Below are 21,144 nucleotides of genomic sequence, written 5' to 3'. Positions count from 1 at the left end.
GCCCTCTAGGCCTTCATGCTCCTGACTTCCCAGCTTTCTGTTTTCAAAGCCCTAAGAGCAACGGGCATTACTCATTCAACATCGCTCTCTCCCGTGACCCGTGGCTGGGACGCCTCTGTTCTGTCCCCACCGTGACCCCAAAACCCACCACAGGGCTGGCGGACGGTAGGAGTTTTGTGTTTGGGAGTGAGGGAGATGGAAGGACACAGGTAATTTTACTGCTGAGCTCCAGATGAAGAGGTCGCCGCTCGGAGAAACCAAGGCTTTTCCAGAGTAGCAAGAAATAGTATCATTTGAAGGAATGTATTGCAGAGCGGAGTCCGTGGGTCTCAAACGCGAAAGCCTACAAGCGCAGACAAAAGGGGCAAGTCCCAAGTAAGAGGAACAGAGAACAGGTACAAGTGGCAAAAGACCCTCCAGGCTGGAGGTAACTTGGAGAGGAAGGGACTGTGATCAACCATGGAGTGTGTGTCCCATCTACGGGGAGCCCACTACCCAGATTGAGCCACATGGCTCCCTTACAGGAAGATGAGCCCCAGGTGACCAGTACTCCACTCTTTTTTTTTTAACTAATCTCTCCACCCAACATGAGGCTCGAGCCCACAACCCCAAGATCAAGAGTCGCATGCTCCACTGACTGAGCCAGCCAGCTGCCCCAGATACTCTACTTTTTGAAGAGACATGAAGAATCTGGCTTTCTACAGTACTTCTCCCAATTAAAAAACTTGGGCATCCACTTTAACTATAAAAAAAAGACTGTAAGGGGAACTTTTTTGTGGACATAATGTCACCCCTTAGGTGACCACAAATTGTTACCCCTGACACAGAGAGAGGAGTCTAAATTCTGAAACACAGGTGATTCCAAACAGAATTTACATCTACAGCAAAGATATCCTCTTTCACATAGCCTAGCTCGTGTATAGGGTCCCCCTGGAGTTGTGCAGTGCCCAACCTGTACAAATGTACGTGGCAGCCCTGATACATTAACTCTTAAAGCTGTCACACACACACCCCCCGCACCAGCCCAACTCAATGGAAATGCCACCCCCTACCTGCACATCCATTCGATTCTCCGGACCATGAGAAAAAGCCTTTCACCTGTCTTGGGCACAAGAGCTGTTCAGCAAGGGCATTGAAGGGAAGTTCTAGCCATCATGACCAGATTTGCTCTGTTCTCTAGGGTGGTGAAATTCCGTCGCACGGGCGAGAGTGCCAGGTCAGAGGATGACACGGCTTCGGGAGAGCATGAGGTCCAGATTGAAGGGGTCCGCACGGGCCTAGAGGCTGTCGAGCTGGACGATGGGGCAGCTGTGCCCAAGGAGTTTGCCAATCCCACTGACGGTGAGGGGGCTCTGCATTTGGGATGTCAGCCTGGGCCACAGCCAGGGGCTCTGAGGTGCCAGCGTTACCTCCCCAGATAGCACTCTCAGAGGTATCTAGGGAAGGGACAGGTAGGAGGGCCCAGAGGGCCCAGAGGTGACACTGGGAGTGTGGGCAGGCCTACGTGGCTGACTCCAGCAGATAAGGTTACATCACAATCCCTGCCAGTCTGCTTCATTGCACAACACTCAGCTGAGGACAGCAGTGACGATGATGATGATGGTGATGGTGGTGATGTTAGTGGTGATGGTGATGATAGTGTGATGATGGTGGTGAGGTGACAGTGATGATGATGGTGAGGAGGAGGAGGGGGAGAATGATGAGGAGGAAGAGGATTCTGATGATGATGGCAATGATGATGGTGGTGATGATGTTGGTGATGATGTTGATGATGATGGTGATGATGATGATGATGATGGTGATGATGGTGATGATGGTGGTGATGATGTTGGTGATGGTGGTGGTGATGATGATGGTGATGATGGTGGTGATGATGGTGGTGATGATGGTGATGATGGTGATGATGGTGATAATGTTGGTGGTGATAGTGATGATAGTGTAACGATGGTGGTGAGGTGACGGTGATGATGATGGTGAGGAGGAGGATGATAATGGTAGGAAGAGGATGATGATGGTGAGGAGGAGGAGGATGATAGTGATGATGGCAAATGATGGTGATGGTGACAACGGTGATGGTGGTGGTGATGAAGAGGATGGTGATGATGGTAGTAATAATGGTGATGATGGTGGTGATGATGGTGATGATGGTGGTAATGACGTTGGTGGTGATGGTGGTGATGGTGATGGTGATGGTGGTGATGATAGTGGTGATGATGTTGGTGATGATGGTGATGATGGTGATGATGTTGATGATGATGGTGATGATGGTGGTGATGATGGTGGTGATGGTGGTGATGATGTTGGTGGTGATGGTGGTGATGGTGATGGTGGTGGTGGTGATGATAGTGGTGATGATGTTGGTGATGGTGGTAATGGTGATGATGGTGACAATGTTGGTGGTGATAGTGATGATAGTGTAATGATGGTGGTGAAGTGATGGTGATGATGATGGTGAAGAGGAGGATGATAATGGTAGGAAGAGGATGATGATGGTGAGGAGGAGGAGGATGATAGTGATGATGGCAAATGATGGTGATGGTGACAACAGTGATGGCGGTGGTGATGAAGAGAATGGTGACGATGGTAGTAGTGATGGTGATGGTGATGATGGTGGTGATGATAGTGATGATGATGATGTGGTGGTGACAGTGATAGTGAGGATTATGGTGTTAGTGATGAAGAGGATGATGATGGTGGTGGTGATGGTGATGATGATGATGGTGGTGCTGGCGGTAATGGTGGCAGTGGTGATGAAGATGATGATGATGATAGTGATTATGGTGATGGTGATAATGGTGATGGTGCTGATGATGTGATGGTGGCGGTGGTGATGAAGAGGATGGTGATGGTGATGATGGTGATGATGATAGTGATGATGGTGGTGGTGGTGATGATAATGATATTAGTGGTGGCAAAGATAATGGTGGTGGTGGTGTTGATGATAGCATAATGATGATGGTGAGATGGTGGTGATGATGGTTGTGGTGGTGGTGGTGATGGTGATGGTGATGATGCTGATGGTAGTGATGATGAAAGTGGTGATGGTGGTGATGATGGTGGTGGTGATGGTGGTGGTGGTGATGATGGTGGTGGCGATGGTGGTGGTGGTGATGATGGTGATGGTGGTGACGGTGGTGGTGGTGGTGAAGATGGTGGTGATGGTGGTAATCATAGTGTAATGATGATGGTGAGCTGGTGGTGATGACGACAATGATGATGGCAATGGTGATGTTGATGGTGGTGGTGGTGATGGTGACCATAGTGACAGGAGCAGTGGACATTGGCTGAGGATTACTCTGGGCCAGGCGCTGTAAGTACCTTGCCCAGGGTCACACACCCCAAAATGAGCAAAGCTGGAATGACAGCCAGGCAATTCTCAGAGCCCACCTTCGTACCCATGATCCTGTGCTCCTCTGAATAGAGCTAGTCAAACAAGAGACACCCGAGGCGATGCTGTGGCACCTGGTCTCCCCTCACACACAATGCTGATGGATGAGAACATCCCATGCATTCCTGGAAGGCCCGAGATTCCCAACATGAGAGAGGGTTCGTGACTCAAACCCAAGGCCTGTTGTTGGCAGATCTAAGGAGGCAATGACCGGGGAGGGGGCAGGCAACGGTCGGGAGCAGTGGCTTTACTCCCAGGCTGATCCGACTCAGCTCCAGGATCTACAGTGTGGCAGTCACATGCCACTGGGCAAGTCCTTGTCCTGCTCTGCAAAACGGAGCTGGGACTGGGTCTGAGCTAATGGGTGAGATGGGGATGAAAGGAGACAGTGAACGTCAAGGTCTTCATGCAGTGCCTGGCCCATGGTGAGCCATGAAACATGCACCATTATTCTGTTATTACTGTTCTTACTACTGACGCTGCTGTAGGACTTACTCTGCTTTCTCCTATTTTTTTGCTGGAGGAAACTCGATCCTGCTGGTGTGATAGACACCAGCTCACACTTCTGGAGAAAATTGTGATTGATGTAAGAGGCCCATGATCAAAACTCAAAAAACATGACAATCCCAGCAGGGGCTGATGAGATCCTCAGAAGCAGCCCACAGAAGGGCCACCCAGTGTGCTCCTTTAGTATTTTTAGTTTGCAATTAACGTGTTTTGGAAACCACTTTAGATTCACAGAGAAGTTGCAAGCGTAGTTCAGAGAGCTCCCTCAGACCCTTCCTGCAGCTTCCCTTGACATTAACATCTTACGGGGCTACGGTGCATTTGTCAGAACGAAGAAACGAACACTGACGCAATACTATTTACTAAATCCCAGACTTTTTAAAAAGTTTTTAAATTTATTTTTTGAGAGAGAGAGAGAGAGAGAGAGAGAGCATGCTCAGGCTTGCCAGAACAGGGGAGGGACAGAGAGAGAAGGAGAGAGATAATTCTAAGCAGACTCCGTGTTGCCAGTGCAGAGCCCAATGCAGGGCTCGAACTCACGAACCATGGGATCATGACCTGAGACGAAACCATTGAGTCGGATGTCCAACCAACCGAGCCTAAACCCCAGACTTTTGATTCAGATTTCCCCAGTTTTTCCAGCCGTGCTGTTGCAGGGCTCAGTCCAGCCAACTATGTTGTATTTAATCTTTCCATATTTTTCAAAAACACTTACGAGCTGATCGATTATATCCTATTTTTTTCTGAGCACACAAATAACATATGCTGCTTTGGAGAGCATTTTCCACATTCTAGAAAGGCACAAAGTTGGAAAGTTACAAAGATGACTGTGAACAGTTTGTGGACACTCAATCTTACTGCTCTTGGAGAGCACACACACACATACCTAATTTTATCACAACCAAGCCCTTAAGGGTGCACACCTATCTCCAGTTACCTTTTTCACTTAAGGATATAATGCCGACACCTTTCCACCTGAGTGCAGCGGCATTCTGCTTTCGAAAAGTCTTTCTTTCCTGACTCTGGAAGCAATACGTTGTGGAAAAAAAAAAAAGCCTAAAATCTCAGAGGGTTTCTCCCTTCCTCTCTCCAAACACAACAAGAATGAAACCATAATGTAAAGTTTTGGATGTATTCCATGCATATACACATACCTACATTCAAATGCATGCACATGCACACAGGCATGTGATTCCAAGAAGAGAATCACACTAAACATGTTTTCCCTTTTACTTTGGGTTTTTTTAAGTTTATTTATTTATTTTGAAAGAGAGAGAGAGAGAGAAGGCATGTGCAAGTGGGGGCAGGACAGAGAGAGGGAGAGAGAGAATCCCAAGCAGGCTCCGTGCTGTCAGCACAAAGCCCTACGGGGGGAAGGGGGGAAGCTTGAGCCCACGAACTGTGAGACCACGACCTGAGCCAAAACCAAGAGTTGGACACTTCACTGCCTGAGCCACCCAGGCGCCCCTGTTTTGCTTTATTTAAAAAAAAATTAACAATATGTTGTGTGCATATGCACATTCTTTTTAGCAGGCAGGTCATATGTCATAATGTCAATATATACAAATGTATATACAATCATGATCTACATAATAGTTTCTTTAACCAGCCCCTGTTGGTAGACATTCTGGGTTTTCCAGTTTTCCCTTTTACAAACCATGCTGCAGTGGGCTTTGTGGCCAGATAGCTCTTCATATTGGCTGGAATGTTTTTCTAGGATGACGTTTCTAGAAGTAGTATGTGCTGCCTTTACTAAGCTTGGCTGTGGACCCTCCACCTTCCCAGACACCCCCACACGAGGACAACTGCAGGGTGCACTCATTCCTTCGTCCCCTCCCCTTTTCTCCTTTTCCAGATACTTTCATGGTGGAAGACGCGGTAGAAGCCATTGGGTTTGGAAAATTTCAATGGAAGCTGTCGGTGCTCACGGGCTTGGCCTGGGCAAGTATTTGTGGGCGTGGTGACCTCACCTTCAGTCTCCAAGGACCCCCCCCCCCCCCGGGATGCTCAAGTGGGTTCTAGGGGCTGTACAGAAGGACATAGTTGTCTCCACCTGAAGCCTTTGCTTGAATCAATAAAAGTTTGTGTTGCATGACCGTGGTGATCTGAAGATCTGCCCTTGGGGGTAGTTTGGGTGTGGTTGGCGATGGCCCTCAAGGTGGCTTTGAAGCTTCTGGCTAAAAAGTGGTTCTCAACCCTTTGGGGCTCGGGGTTGCTATAAGATTACGGTGTCATCTGTGGAGCTCACCCTAGGTAAACACACACAAATAAAAATGTGCTTTCTGCTTCGAGAGGCTCATGGTCCCTTGTTTAAAATCCCCTAATCTTCCTCTAGCACAGCGCAGCTAGACCTTTTTTTTTTTAATGTTTATTTTTGAGGGAGAGACAGAGTGCGATGGGGGAGGGACAGAGAGAGGGGGAGACACAGAAGCCAAAGAAGGCTCCAGGCTCTGAGCTGTCAGCACAGAGCCGGACGTGGGGCTCAAACCCACAAACTGTGAGTTCATGACCTGAGCCGAAGTCAGACGCTTCACCGACCGAGCCACCCAGGTGCCCCTGCAGCTAGACCCTTAACACAGCGGAAATGGATTTTTGCGAATGCTGCATGACCTATTTTTTCAAATGGATCTCTAATTTCCCCACCTCATTCCTCCCTCCTAATTTGAAAAGCCTCCCATATTATCCATCACATTCCCGTGGCTACACGGGGCTGCTTCTGAACTCTCATTTCTGTCTAGTCTCATAAAGGTACCATGGTGTGTGATCACTGGAGCTTCCTAGTATGTGTTAATTATTAGAAGGTCATACTTGTTAACGGAACTGACAATTCTGCATGAACAATGACCTATAAACCAAAGCCAAGCTAGTCTTTAACTGAGCCAACGAAAAAAGATCATGGTCTGTCTGCCTCTACGAAAAAGTTTTTCTGGGATTTTAGAAGCATAATAACATTTCCCCACTTCGTTTGGGGGGGAGGGGTGCCTCTGTTTCTTCAACACAGAAACGCGCAGAGAGAATGTTACACGCCCCTTTGTCAATTCCCACATGGTAACATTCTCTTTTAACTACCGGAGTTTGCAGTGTGTTTTGGTGCGTGGTAGGGCGCTCAGCAGCCGCCAGGGGAAGAGGGGTTTTCTACGTGCTCTCCTAGGGGTCATGGACTTGGTGAGGGCGCAGCCGCCCCGCCCCCGGCGCCGGGCAGACCCGGGTTGGGCTCACCGTGACTGCTTCCTCCCTGCAGATGGCCGACGCCATGGAAATGATGATCCTGAGTATCCTGGCTCCCCAGCTGCACTGCGAGTGGAGACTCCCCAGCTGGCAGGTTGCGTTGCTGACCTCGGTAGGCACCCCCCTCCCCCCCCTCCCACGGGTCTCCTGTGGCCTTCAGGACACCCCCTAGGGTGCTTTGTGGGGTGAAAGGCTCAGGCTGAGCAGGAAAAAAATAAAACCCGGGTTGGGAACCACTGATCCCAGCTTCCCTAACTCCTCTGTGCACCTCAAACATCGGTGGCAGGTTTGTGGCAAATACTGCTCCCCCCAGGAGTCCCAGGACGTGAGGTCCCAGACATTCTGCTCAGTGGCTGGGAAGCTGGAACCCACCGGGGCATAAACCTTTTAAGCCTCCCGGCAAAAAAGGAGATGCCGGTTCCTCCCACGACCAGGGACATCTGAACACTGAAAGGACACAGTGCCTGACACATAGTAGGTGTTCCGTAAATGGTAGGGAGCGTTGCTCCCTGGCATGGAGGCTTGAAGGAGAGTGAGGGACAACCCTCCGTATTTGTCAGGGGAGCTCAGCAGCAGCCCTCTACAAGGGAGGGGAACGGCCAGGCTGGATAAGAGGATAATAATGGCACAAAAGCTAATATTTATTAAGCTCTTGCTGTGCAAAGGGCTTTACATATATTGTATGCAATCCATGCATACTATGTATTGTACTCTTTAATCCTCACAACCCTAGGAGGCAGGTACTATTGTTAGCTGAGGAAAATGAGGCACAGAGAGGTTAAGTCACTCACGAAAGGTCACACAGCCTAGCCACTGGCAAAGTACAGTAATTGCTAGCTAGGAGCACCTCCAAGAATGCTATAACTGTTCTGGAATGGCCTGAGTGCCTTCAGCAACCAGGACTGGTCCGATACCAGCAGTAAAGTTGTACAGCCTTGTGGGAGGAGTTTATGAAACTCCTGTGTTTTGCGGTTTAGTCACCTAGACGTGTGACCTTGAGTGAGGCACTTTCCGGCTCTATTTCATCACCTGCAAAACGGAGGTGATAATGCCTGTTTTCCTGCCAGCAGCAAAATGCGTACAGTGCCTAGCACACGGTAGGGGATGAATAATTGAGACTTCTTTCTCACCTTCCTGATTTTCACTGATTCCCCCCTCAAGCATACCCGCGCAGGTCTGTGTGTTTGCAACGGGGAGCCTTTCTCGTCTTTTGTCATTTGGTTCCGCAACAATCACCACTTACCGAGCTCTCATTCTGCGCCCGACTCCGTGCTGAGGGTTTGACACGTTATCTTTTTAACCTTCTCAACCCTGTGAGAGAGGTGCTCTTCTCACTCCCGTTTCGCAGATATGGAAACTAAGGCTCAGAGAGGCGTGGTGACCTGCCCAAGCTCCCACAGCCCATAAGAGGCTCTGCTGGGCCAAGGGCGCTCCCTTGGGGGAGAAAAACTGGGGGAAATGTGGGGGGGGGGAGGATGCTTAATTCTTCTGGGGCACAAGGATAGCACATCATTAAGGCAGCATTTCACCCCAAGACAGCAGTCGTCAAACATTTTTTGCTCTTGGTCGTTTAGAAGAGATTTTTCTAAAAACTAGGCGGTCCCGGGGCTTTTATAGGTTTTAAAATTGACATTCAGTGTCTTTATTTTCTTTTCCTTTTTACTTCTTTTCAAAGTTATTTATTTCTCCTGAGAGACAGTACACGTTGGGGAGGGGCAGAGAGAGCGGGAGACAGAATCCCAAGCAGGCTCTGAGCTGTCGGCACAGAGCCTGACCTGGGGCTCAAACTCAGGAAGCCAGCCACGAGATCAGAACCTGAGCTGAAACCAAGAGTTGGACGCTCAACCCGACTGAGCCACCCAGGCACCCCTACTTTTTTTTTTTTTTTACTTTTCAAAAAACGTTTTATTTATTTAGAGAGTGAGCGCAAGTGGGGGAGGGGCAGGGAGAGAATCCCAAGCAGGCACTGAGCTGTGAACAGAGCTCAGTCTCACAAACCATGAGATCATGACCTCAGCCAAAATCAAGAGTCAGCACTTAAAGTACTGAGCCACCCACGAGTTCCACCTGTTTTTTGATTTTTGATTTTTTTACTTTTTTTTTTGACATGAAATGTTTTTGAATTGTAGGTTGCAGATGCTATGATTTCTGGTGTATTGGAAATCTAAAACTAAATAAAATTTCAAATCACTTTTTCAAATGTGTCCAATGGAATTGAACTAGTTATCTGATACCCACCACACCATGTTTTAAAATGACATGAATAAGGCCTTCAGAAGCACTTGGAGGGGCGCCTGGGTGGCGCAGTCCGTTGAGCGTCCGACTTCAGCCAGGTCACGATCTCGCGGTCCGGGAGTTCACGATCTCGCGAGATCTCGAGTGATCTCGCGTGAGTTCGAGCCCCCCGTCGGCTCTGGGCTGATGGCTCAGAGCCTGGAGCCCGCTTCCGATTCTGTGTCTCCCTCTCTCTCTGCCCCTCCCCTGTTCACGCTCTGTCTCTCTCTGTCTCAAAAATAAACGTTAAAGGGGCGCCTGGGTGGCGCAGTCGGTTGAGCGTCCGACTTCAGCCAGGTCACGATCTCGCGGTCCGTGAGTTCGAGCCCCGCGTCAGGCTCTGGGCTGACGGCTCAGAGCCTGGAGCCTGCTTCCGATTCTGTGTCTCCCTCTCTCTCTGCCCCTCTCCCTCTCGTGCTCTGTCTCTCTCTCTCTCTTAAGAATAAATAAATGTTAAAAAAAAGAAGTATTTGGAAATTCTGCATTGCCTTGTTGGCTTCTCGAGCTGGCATTTCCCTTCCATTTCTCCCTGTTTTCTCGTAGCCGTGTTTTGCTTTGCTCGAAAGCATATCATTTATCACCTGTCGGAATTTTCTGGGACACAATCTATAAATTTTAAATTATTGTTTTTAATTTTTCTGAGCTCATAAGGTTCTAAGTTTTGAAATTTTTCTCCTGCACTGAGTTACCGTGATCATTTTTAGTAACGTGCAACAGATCAAAACAAGAAGGAATTAATGCTGATAAATATTATTAAACACAAGTGGTTTTTTTTCTCAGGAATGTACCTCTTTTTTTTTTTTAATTTTTTTTTTTCAACGTTTATTTATTTTTGGGACAGAGAGAGACAGAGCATGAACGGGGGAGGGGCAGAGAGAGAGGGAGACACAGAATCGGAAACAGGCTCCAGGCTCTGAGCCGTCAGCCCAGAGCCCGACGCGGGGCTCGAACTCACGGACCGTGAGATCGTGACCTGGCTGAAGTCGGACGCTTAACCGACTGCGCCACCCAGGCGCCCCCAGGAATGTACCTCTTAATGAGGGGTACGCAGTATCCCCAATTATGTCACGTATTCTTGGGTGATTACTTTCTGCTAAAATGAGACAGGGCTTGGCAACAGTTTCGTTCCCGTTTTCCATTTTTACTGAATGGATGTAAATATGAAGAGCTTTGTTTGCATATAAAAATTGAGGGGGGGGGGCTGAAGGCCTTGTGGAATAATCCATAAACCAATGCCACCTGGTTTTCTCAACAACTTCCGAGCTACATGCTGACGAGCGCACAGCAATCGCTCGTCAAAGATTATTTTTAGGGATCTAATTTGCTGACAGCTTGATTAGGCTCTCTTTCAATTTGGTTAAAAATAATAAAAAGGAATTGGAAACTGAATGACTTGCAAAAGCATTTGTAACTGTGTCATCGGTGTCCCTTTTGAGGTGTCCTGGGGGGTTTAACCTCAGAGCCCTGCGGTGCGAGGGGTACCGCAGAGGCTGGGGCAGCGAGAAGTGGGAAGGGGGTGCTTGAGAAAGGGAGGTGAGGCAGGGAACAGGCGAGCGCCCTAGCCTGTTCTCAGGAAAGAGTGTGTATGGAAGCCGAGGACCTGGAAGATATTTTCTTTAAAGTAGCCAGGGCAGGGGGCGGGGCGCCTGGGTGGCTCTGTCAGTTGAGCATCCTACTGCGGCTCAGGTCATGATCTTGTGGTTTGTGAGTTCGAGCCCCGCATCGGGCTGTGTGCTGACAGCTCAGAGCCCAGAGCCTGCTTCGGATCCTGTGCCTCCCTCTCTCCCTGCCCCTCCCCTGCTCATTCTCTGTCTCTCTCTCTCTCTCTCAAAAATAAATAAATATTTTAGAAAATTAAAAAAAATAAATAAATAAAGTAGCCATGGCGGGGCGCCTGGGTGGCTCAGTCGGTTGAGCATCTGACTCTAGGTTTCAGCTCAGGTCACCATCTCACGGTCCGTGGGTTCAAGCCCCACGTTTGGCTCTGCACTGGCAGCTCAGAGTCAGCTTGGGATATTCTCTCTCTCTCTCTCTCTCTCTGCCCCTCCACTGCTTGCATTGTCTCTGTCTCTCTCCAAATAAAGAAATAAAACTTAAAAAAAAATCTTTTTTTCAACGGTTTTTTTTTTTTTTTTTTTTTTGGGACAGAGAGAGACAGAGCATGAACGGGGGAGGGGCAGAGAGAGAGGGAGACACAGAATCGGAAACAGGCTCCAGGCTCCGAGCCATCAGCCCAGAGCCCGATGCGGGGCTCGAACCCACGGACCGTGAGATCGTGACCTGGCTGAAGTCGGACGCTTAACCGACTGCGCCACCCAGGCGCCCCCAAAAATAATTTTTTTAAGTAAAAGTAGCCGTGTCTGCTCCTCCCTTGGAGTGCCTGCCTCTGCGTAGCCACTGTTTGCAGCCCGCTGCCCGAGGACATGCCTGAAGGAGTGGCTTTTGGGTCAGACAGCACTGGGCAGTGCCCTCACCTCTTTGGGCCTCAGTTACCTTGTCTGCAAAATGGGGATGATATCGGCACCCACCTCGTAGGCTGCCGCGAACATTAGGTAAGACGTCAGTATAAAGAGGTTAGTGGGCTGTCCCACTCTTGGTGAGGACGAGGCATGAGAGTTTAGGGTTTAAGACCTGGCTCTCCCCTCTCCTCCCTGGGATACTGAGCAGGTTTCTTAACCCTCCGAGCCTCAGGCTCCCCATCTGTAAAATGGGCACGATCATTCAAACCTCATCAGCTCTGTTCAACAATAAACAATGTAACAATGACTTGGCCGGGCACACCGGTGAGCACTTGGTGAAGGTTCCTCTTGCGAATAGCCTACAGATCTCATTCCAACCTCCTGTCTTCTGTTGTTCATATCCTCCAAACCCTTGATATTTTCTTTTTTTTTAAATTTTTTAAAGTTTATTTATTTATTTATTTGTTTGTTTGTTTAAAAAAATTTTTTTTTTCAACGTTTATTTATTTTTGGGACAGAGAGAGACAGAGCATGAACGGGGGAGGGGCAGAGAGAGAGGGAGACACAGAATCGGAAACAGGCTCCAGTCTCTGAGCCATCAGCCCAGAGCCTGACGCGGGGCTCGAACTCACGGGCCGTGAGATCGTGACCCAGCTGAAGTCGGACGCTTAACCGACTGCGCCACCCAGGCGCCCCTAAAGTTTATTTATTTTGAGAGAGCGAGAGAGAGCGAGCCAGTGGGGGGCGGGGGCGGGGGGGCAGAGAGAGAGGAGGACACAGGATCCCAAGCAGGCTCTGTGCTGACAGCAGAGATCCTGACATGGGGCTCAAACTCACAAACCGGGAGATCATGACCTGAGCTGAAGTCAGATGCTTAACTGACTGAGCCACCCAGGTGCCCCTACCTTTGATATTTTCTCAGCAACAGGGTGACACATTTCTTTGATGCAGTGAGAGGTTGGTTCGATGCTAGCTAGCTCTACAGCTATACTGCCTGATTCCAGCCTGTCCCGCCTACACCTGGGTGACCCTGGCCAAGGGACCTGCCCTCTCTGAGTCTCGGTTTTCTCCTCTGTAAAATGGGGCCCATGGTATCATCCACCCCACAGGATTGTTGTCAGGCTTAAAGGGTCACATGAGCGCGTAGAATACTGTTCGCACCTTAACAGGCTCTCAGCCGATGTTGGCTCATTAGTATTACTGGGATGTGATGTCACAGGCTCAATCCGTTGTTCCCTTTCTCTGTGATGCTCCGTGTCAGTGCTTAACAGAAGCTGTCTTTCCATCCACAGGTAGTCTTTGTGGGCATGATGTCCAGTTCCACCCTCTGGGGAAACATCTCAGACCAGTACGGCCGGAAAACAGTAAGGCGACCTCTCCTAAGCGCATGTCCTCCGGGTTAATCTCCATGGTGACGCTGACAGGTGGCACGCCAGCGCTCTGCTTAGCGTTTGGGAGGCCCGATTAGCTCTGTTGAAATGCAATGAGAAGACATGGCTCTGAGGCCATCGAAATCCCACATTCCTAGTGGGGCCCGAGCGAGCACGTTTCAGAACGCAGAAGATGCTTTGGGTGCCCTCTCTGGTCCCCTTGGCACCCCCCCCCCATTCCCTTACACCAGGCTGGGGGCAGGCAAGGGCTGGTAGATGAAGACCTCAACTTTCTTGCCCTCAAGTGACTCATCCGTCAATCCCAGCAGGATTGAGCTCTGGGGCCCACCGTGGGAACCTGCTCATGAAGGTACCCTGAATTGTCTGCCTGCCCCACCCCTCCCGGGGTCACCACCCAAATAAACTAGAATTCTTGTGTCAGGGTCTGCTGCTGGGGAGGCCCAGCCTAAGGCACGACGTGAAATGGATTTGCAAGCAAGAAGCGAGAAGGGAACTTACAGGTCTGGCATTGCCATGAGCTCTTAACTGTTTTATTTGTTACTTCATGGTCCCCTTTGTATTTTATGCTGCTCGTGTTTTGCGGGGCTTCGCTCGGGTTCTTTGATACCTTCAGTGTGTGCGTGCGAACTTAGGCCTGATGGGAGAAAAGATCTGTGTAGATCCAGGCAGGTTCTACTTGGTTAAGTGCCTTGCTCGGGAAAAGCCGCCCCTGCTGTTGCGCAGTCCTGGGTGATCGCACCCCCTGACTGCTTTATCGTCCTCTTCAGCCTGCAGGTTCCTCAGAGGCAGGGTGGTATAGTGGTTACGTGCTTGGGCTCTGGAATCAGGTGGACCTGGGTTTAGTCCCCTGCCACTCCTGGCTGTGTGACCTCAGGCAAGCGATTGACCTCTCTGAGCATCGATCTCCTCAAACATGGAAAGAAAAAATAGCAGCGTCTACATTGGAGGGTTAATTGAGATCCTGAGTATGAATGGCTTTGTAGAACGCCAGGCACATCAGCGACACAGGACACATGTCAGCTGGCATCGCAGTGATAACGTTTCTGACAAATTCCCAGGTGATGCTGTTGCCACAGCTTATCTGGGGCCCGTACTTTGAGAACTATTGGCTTAGACTAGTTTAGATTCTCTAAACCAGGGGCGCCTGGGTGGCTCAGTCGGTTAAGCGGCCGACTTTGGCTCGGGTCATGATCTCTCGGTCTGTGAGTTCGAGCCCCACGTGGGGCTCTGTGCTGACAGCTCAGAGCCTGGAGCCTGTTTCAGATTCTGGGTCTCCCACTCTCTGACCCTCCCCCGTTCATGCTTTGTCTCTCTGTCTCAAAAATAGATAAATGTTAAAAAAAAAAAAAAAAGATTCTCTAAACCAGCGTAGAATTCTGTTAGCAAGAAGGGAGATGTGGATGCCGAATAGGTAATAGGCACGGCCCACTGTAACCCGCATGCCATGAGCTGAAAAGAAAACAGTGGCTTGTATGGCAGGCCCTATACCAACCACGATATGTGCTTGGTGCTATTATTGTTCTGATTTTACAGAAGGGGAAACCGAGGCACAGAGCATGGGCAGTTTGCCCAAGGCCACTTAGCTTGTGTGTCACAGGGCCAGGTCTTACTCTTTCTGAGTCTAGACTCTTCCCTTAACTGTGATGCCAGCGGCTTGAATGTGTAGGTGCTCAATCAATAAATGTTGCCTCGATGAGTGAATGAATGAATGAATGAATGAGTGGCTGAACAGTGCAGTCCGGCTGCAGCCCCTCCCACTGTGGCTGGGCCGGAAACATGTGGGCCAGCAGGCACCTGGGAGACGTTGACTAATAAAACCACCAAGAAGTGGCTGGGGCAGGACCAGAGGCAGCCAGGCTGGGAAACCAACAGTGGCCATTGTAGCTCGGGGACTCTTGGTTGGTTTTAGAGACTGGGGAGGTCAGTGGGGATGACCTCTCCGGCCTCCAAAAGAGGACAGAAGCTGGGTTACTCTGGTCTCCAGGAAGTAGCTCCCTAAACTCTGCCCCATACACACCCTCCCACCCGCTTCCTTTTTCTGGAGGGTGTAAGTCATTGCTTTAAGGATTTTCTGGCTGGAAGATAGAACAGACCAGAGCTGGGGTGGGGGTGGGGGCGGAGGAAGGGAAAGATAGAGGGAAGGAGGAAGGAAGGGAGGGAGGACGGACAGAAGGAGCACCCCTTAAAATAAAACAGAGCCATTTCTTGGGCAGAATTGCAGCAAAGGAGTTGTAAATGTGTGGCTGAGGCTGCACCTAACATTGGCCCTCACACTTTTCAAATAATCGAAGGAAAAAGCTCTTCTAAAGTCTTCACGTGGCTTCTTCCTGCTCAGACTGGGCACGGGGTGGACGACCTGTCCCACTGTCTCTGGCTAAAGAACAGTTTTTCTTTACTTGCCCCTGAGGCCAACAGGCATATGCACAAAAATTGCAGGAACCCATAACAAGGAACTTTCCTCTGCCCCAAATTCTATTACTCAATTGCTGAACCACGAAGCCATGAGGAGTACAAGGGGAAAGAAGTGAAAATACCTGAATCTGGGGCCTGGGTCTGCCCCCGGGGTGACTCAAGTTATCCCGCCCTTCTTGGGGCCTCAGTTTTCTTTATCTATGTCAGAGGAGATTGGATTCAATAATAACTGACAGTGATAGCTACCATTTACGGAATTCCCCAAACTGAAGGGCAAATGGGTTTGTCGTCCCTTGTGTCTGTTCTAATTGCTCAGTAGGGGATGCCAGACACATGGATTTGAGGAGTCAGAAGGCTCAGTGGGACGGTGCTGTGATCGATTAGTGATGTCTGCCAGGGGCACAGGACAGGAGGATGGAACAGTGAGTGCAGTATACCCCTTGAGGGAGGTGGCTGTGCCGGCTTTGCTCACTGGGGTGGGCTGGCATTTGGCAGGGCCTTATAGCAACCACTCCTCGTCAGTACTTCGCGAGTGGCTGAACAGGATGGATGAAAATCAAATCTCCTTGTTGCCACTTTCTGCTTCTCTCTCATCCTCTCCAGACCAGCAAGTGACTTTACTGATGAGTGTTCTTTCTTTATGGAAAGTCCACAAAGGTCATTAGCTTGTGATCCCCGGGAAGAGGGTGCTCACTCTGTCATTAATGTCAGTCGTGCCTACAGTGTTCCCAGGAGGTAGCCCTATAGGACGTAGAAGTCTTCATTTTTCTGATTGGTCTCAGAGGAGAAAACTATGGCTTATATTTTAAAGAGATTTGTAGGGGCACCTGGGTGGCTCAGTTGGTAAAGCATTGGACTTCGGCTCAGGTCACGACCTCACAGTTTGTGAGTTCGAGCCCCGCGTCGGGCTCTGTGCTGACAGCTCAGAGCCTGGAGCCTGCTTCGGATTCTGTGTCTCCCTCTCTCTCTGCCCCTCCCCTGCTCATGCTTGCTCTCATGCTCTCTCTCTCTCTCAAAAATAAACATTAAAAAAAAATTTTTTTTTTTAATTTTAAAAGATTCATAGGTGGGTTTTCAGTAATGCCATTTACTGAATCTTGTGAGTCCTGAACACATTTTGACAACTTCTAGAACAGTAGTTCTCAACGGGGGAGGGGGTGGGCAGGTTTTGTCTCCCCCTTCCTCCCAGGGGACCCTCAGCAAGGTCTGGAGACGTTTGTGGCTATCACAAGTCAGGGGAGGGGTGCTCCTGGCATCTAGTGAGTAGAGGTCAGAGATCCTGCTCGATACCCCAAAGTGCACAGGACAGTCCACACCACGACGAATTGCCAAGTCCAGAATGGGAAGGGTGCCAGGGCTGAGAAACCAGGCGCCCAGAGAGAATGCACGTGTCGTGAAGAATTCATTCTTCACCGACTTACTGCATAGCCTGGGACTGCTCCGCCCTAATTTCCTGTTTACCTCCAGTGCTCACTGGGACACGTGAAATGCTAAGGTGACATCCCTGTGAGAGCACGGGCTCTGAGATCTGACTGCTAAGATTCCAATCCCGGCCGGCTCCTCCGCAGACAGGCTGCTGCGTGACCCCGAGCAAGTGACTCAGCCTCCCCGTGCCTCAGTTTCCTCCTCTCTTCATGGGATAAAAATAGCCTCTCTTCCCCAGGGGTGTTCTAGGAGTAAATGGGCCCTTGCACCGAGAGCTCTTGGCACAGAGGAAGCAACTCGTAAACGTCCGGCAGTGTTCCCATCATTTGCCAAGTTCAGGGTGCTGATAAATGGCAGTGCCGGTGTTAAAAATGCCGGTGTGTCTGGCTCCAGAGTCCACATCCTTGGCTGCTGGGAGACATAACTGAGTTATCCCCCGGGATTCAGTTGACCAGTTGGACATTCATCCGTTCCAAAGAGATGAAGCTTGGGTAGAGTGGTCCACGCAAAGCTGGCACGACCGGAGAGGAGAGAAAGTGCCCCCAGACTGCAGGGCCCCCTCCTCCCTGCATGGAATTCTGGCCCAACCGCAGGGAGGACGGATCAGGTTCTAATTATAAAGCCTCTGTAGAACTCCTCCAGAAACTGAGGGTGAGCCGGGCAGCTGGCGAGCTTTAGCAAGCGCCAAGAATCTCCTCCTAGCTCCTTGATCTGCCTCCGCCCAGCTGGGAGGCTTCTGGGAGGGCGTCTGCTCCATGACTTTGCAGGGGAATCACATAAGGGGTTCGGACTCAGTGGGCCACTTTGATTCCTACAGAAGTTTCTACACCCTGCGGGCCTGTGGCAGCCGCAGAAAGGAAGGGCAGCTGCAGGCGTGTGGCCTCGCGGGGATGAAGATACACACCCAGGTCTTGGTCCCATGCTTCACCCCCTCTGTCGAGCGAGGGAGGCGTAGGCAGGTTTTTTCACTTCTCGGAGCCTCAGTTTCCCCATTTTCCCCTTCCGTAAAATAGGGTTGACAAGAGGAGGAGTTCAGAGGATTGCAGGGAGGGTTATGTAAGAAATGTATGTAATGCACTTAGAATGGTGTCTACTAACACATGGTTAGCCCGTGATCCCTGGTAACTATTATCGGCTGTGACTCAAAGAAAACACAGTTTAGAATATGATCAGGTCCCTCTCTGGTTCAAAGTCTACAGATCCAGCCTGGGTGGCTCAGTCGCTTGAGCATCCGACTCTTGATTTCGGCTCAGGTCATGATTCCGGGGACGTGGGATCGAGCCCCGTGTCGGGCAGGCTCCACACTCAGAGTGGAGCCCACTTAGAACACTCTCTCTCTCTCTCTCTCTCTCTCTCTCTCTGTCTCTCTCTCTCCCTCTACCCCCTCCCCCGCTGGCGCTCACTCTCTCTCTCTCAACTAAAATGAAAAAAAAAAAAATTCAAAGGCTGTAGGTCCATGCCCTCTATGTCATTTATAGGTAAAGGGGGGAAGGAGGGTGACAGGCAGGCAACAGGCCTCTCATCCCCATATTTTGAGGACCCCCAGGCCCCTTTGCCCCGTGACTGTTTTCCCCTTCCTTGTACATGACTGGAGAACACCACCGGGGGCCGAGTAGACGGTCTTCCAAGGCTGAGCAGTGCTCATGACAATGACATCAGCGTGCTCCTTTTGGCGGTTGCAGACCCAGAACCCGAGTGGCAGTAAGACCCTAAGCCTTGGAGCAGCAGCTTGAAGCCTTTGCAGGCTGCAGGTTGTAAACCCGTGAGCCATGAACCGAGTATGGCCTACCCAGGTGTTTCATTTAACCCGTACGATAGGGGCCAGGATGTGGAATCGGTTGCCTCTGTTTCAAAAATGTATTTTGCATAAAAATAAGGAGTTGCTTTGGTTTGTTTGTTTGCTTTTTGGTTTTGGTGGTTTTTTTTTTTTTTTTTTTTTTGCTAATTGGGCGATCTGGCAGCCCAGGGTCCACATTTCGTGATGGCAACTTTGGGCTAGAGCTGAGTAGAGGCCGACAAGACAGGTCAAGGTCTCTTGCGTTCACTCGGACCCACCTGACCTTGCTGCATGATATTGTCACATATGTTCTTGGTCAGAGGCAATGGGAACCGCCAAAGGCCCAGGAGGAGGGGAGGGGCTCATTGAAAGTACATCCTGGCATTCGGGGTTGGAAACCCTGACTCCAGTTTTGACTCTGCTGACCTTGGACAAATCGCTAGACTACTTTGACCCTCCCTGCGCTGGTTTGTAAAGTGGGAGTGGAAACAGCAGCCTCTTTCCACCGGCTGCCCACGAGGACCCGGTGTTAACGACGTGACAATGAACTGCAGAATGCAAATCCAAGTTCTGTGAAGTCAGAGACTCTGACTGCCACGTCCCCTGTAGCCTGGGACAAAGGCCCATGTTTAGCAAACAGCAGGCACTCAATATATGCATGGCAAAGGGATGAATGAATGAATAACAGCATCTTGACTGCCAGGCACTGACAGGTGCTCCATATATGCATATTGAACAAATGAATGAATGAATGAATGATGCATAACAGTACCTTTAGTTCTGGGCACACAGCAGGTGCCCATTACATGTATATTGAGTGAATGAATGAATGAATGGTATATAGCATTGTCTCTAGTGTCTGGCATACAGCAGGCGCTTGATATACGCTTATTGTTGAATGAATAATTGAATGAGCCAGCTAACGGATACGTAATGTCTATACTTCTATCTGTAGAGCTTGGCATACAAGGGATGCTCAGTAAGTGAGTATGGAAGGAAGAAAAGGAGAGAGAAGAGGGAGAAGAAGGAGCCAACGATCCGAAAGGCGGGACAGATGTTAGGCAGAATGACAAGTGAGGTTAACAAAAAGCTCAAAGGCCCCGAGACGTTTCTGCAGAGTCCCGAGCAGTGCTCGTGCCTTTGCAGTAGCCCTGACGGTATTCACGAAGGGTTGCTGAGCCCTCATTTCCTGGCCAGCTGGAAAGCCCTGGCGTCAGTGGGCCAGTGCAGAGCCAGCTGCAAGTGTGCTGTAACCCCACAGGACAGGTCAGCATGCAGGTCTTTGCTGCCTAACATGGGGTCCCACGGTGACCCCAGCGGGATAACGCAGCTCCCAGGTCGTCCCTAGAGGGAGGCTTAGCTTGCAGGTGCCAGCCTGGGTGCCCTTTTCTCTTACCCTCTCCTCTTCTCCTGCTGTTTTCCTTCTTTCCTTTCATTTTCTCTGCTGCTAATGATACCCTGTTTCTGATTCAAGACGCCTTGGGTTCCAAGGAAGCAAACCCCTCTTAAATTAGCTTAAGCCAAAAGAAAGGAAGCAAGCATATGTGTGGCAGGTACCGATTTCATAGTCATGGGTTTTAGGGGAGCAGAAATGGGGCTTTATTATTGTTGCAATAGATCCGGAGCTCCCTAGGCTTTCCTAATTCCTATCCCACCTGTTTTGGTATGCACTTAATAGCGTTCTTTATTAGCAACTTTGTTTAAAAAAAAAAAAAACACCTCAAATGCATGTTTTTGGAAAAGGAAACTTTATGGAGAGTCTTAAATAGGAAGTTTAAGTAGGCGTAAATAGGAAATATCTGCAAACATGATTACACTGAAGGGGCGCCTGGGTGGCTCAGTCCGTGAAGCCTCGGACTTCGGCTCAGGTCATGATCTCATAGTTCGGGAGTTCGAGCCCCGTGTTGGGCTCTGTGCTGACAGCTTGAAGCCTGCTTCAGATTCTGTCTCCCTCTCTCTCTCTGCCCCTCCCCTGCTCGCGCTGTGTCTCTCTTTGTGTCTCAAAAATAAAAAAAACATTAAAAAAATTAAAAATAAATGAATAAATAAATAAGTAAATAATACAATACAATGAAAAAAAAAATCCAATGTTACGAAATTCTAATCAGTTCTGGTAGCCCCCCGCCCCAGTCTGTTAAAAAGAGATTGGCGGGTGTTTAAAAAGGTGTTAAAGACAGACTAGCACCACGTGGATACTTTCTCTTGGACATAATCAGAAGACTAACGATGGAAACAAAAAGAAATCGCTTTCTTGCAAGGTGATGCAAGTTATTTAAAATATTC

The 21,144-nt window shown here is 49.7% G+C and overlaps 2 protein-coding genes across 4 annotated transcripts in view; one reads left to right on the top strand and one right to left on the bottom strand.

The window, feature by feature from the left end:
* USP30 (ubiquitin specific peptidase 30) overlaps positions 1–1,475 on the bottom strand; it is a 59,792-nt gene extending 58,317 nt beyond the window's left edge. For 2 of the 3 annotated variants that reach the window (XM_047826918.1, XM_047826917.1), the window contains exon 1: positions 1,053–1,475. The gene's annotated coding sequence lies outside the window, so the exon portion shown is untranslated. The remainder of the gene's footprint in view (positions 1–1,052) is intronic. The other variant, XM_047826919.1, reaches the window with a different exon arrangement.
* SVOP (SV2 related protein) overlaps positions 1,155–21,144 on the top strand; it is a 60,903-nt gene continuing 40,913 nt past the window's right edge. Inside the window, exons 1-4 of the mRNA XM_047826927.1 lie at positions 1,155–1,341; positions 5,751–5,836; positions 7,137–7,235; positions 13,149–13,220. Coding sequence (XP_047682883.1) covers positions 1,155–1,341; positions 5,751–5,836; positions 7,137–7,235; positions 13,149–13,220 — 444 coding nt within the window. The remainder of the gene's footprint in view (positions 1,342–5,750; positions 5,837–7,136; positions 7,236–13,148; positions 13,221–21,144) is intronic.

Source organism: Prionailurus viverrinus, chromosome D3, assembly GCF_022837055.1.
Source record: "Prionailurus viverrinus isolate Anna chromosome D3, UM_Priviv_1.0, whole genome shotgun sequence".
In the NCBI taxonomy this organism is placed as follows: Eukaryota; Metazoa; Chordata; class Mammalia; order Carnivora; family Felidae; genus Prionailurus; species Prionailurus viverrinus.
Note: the sequence above shows the minus strand (reverse complement) of the source record. Positions and strands in the feature narration are given on the sequence as shown.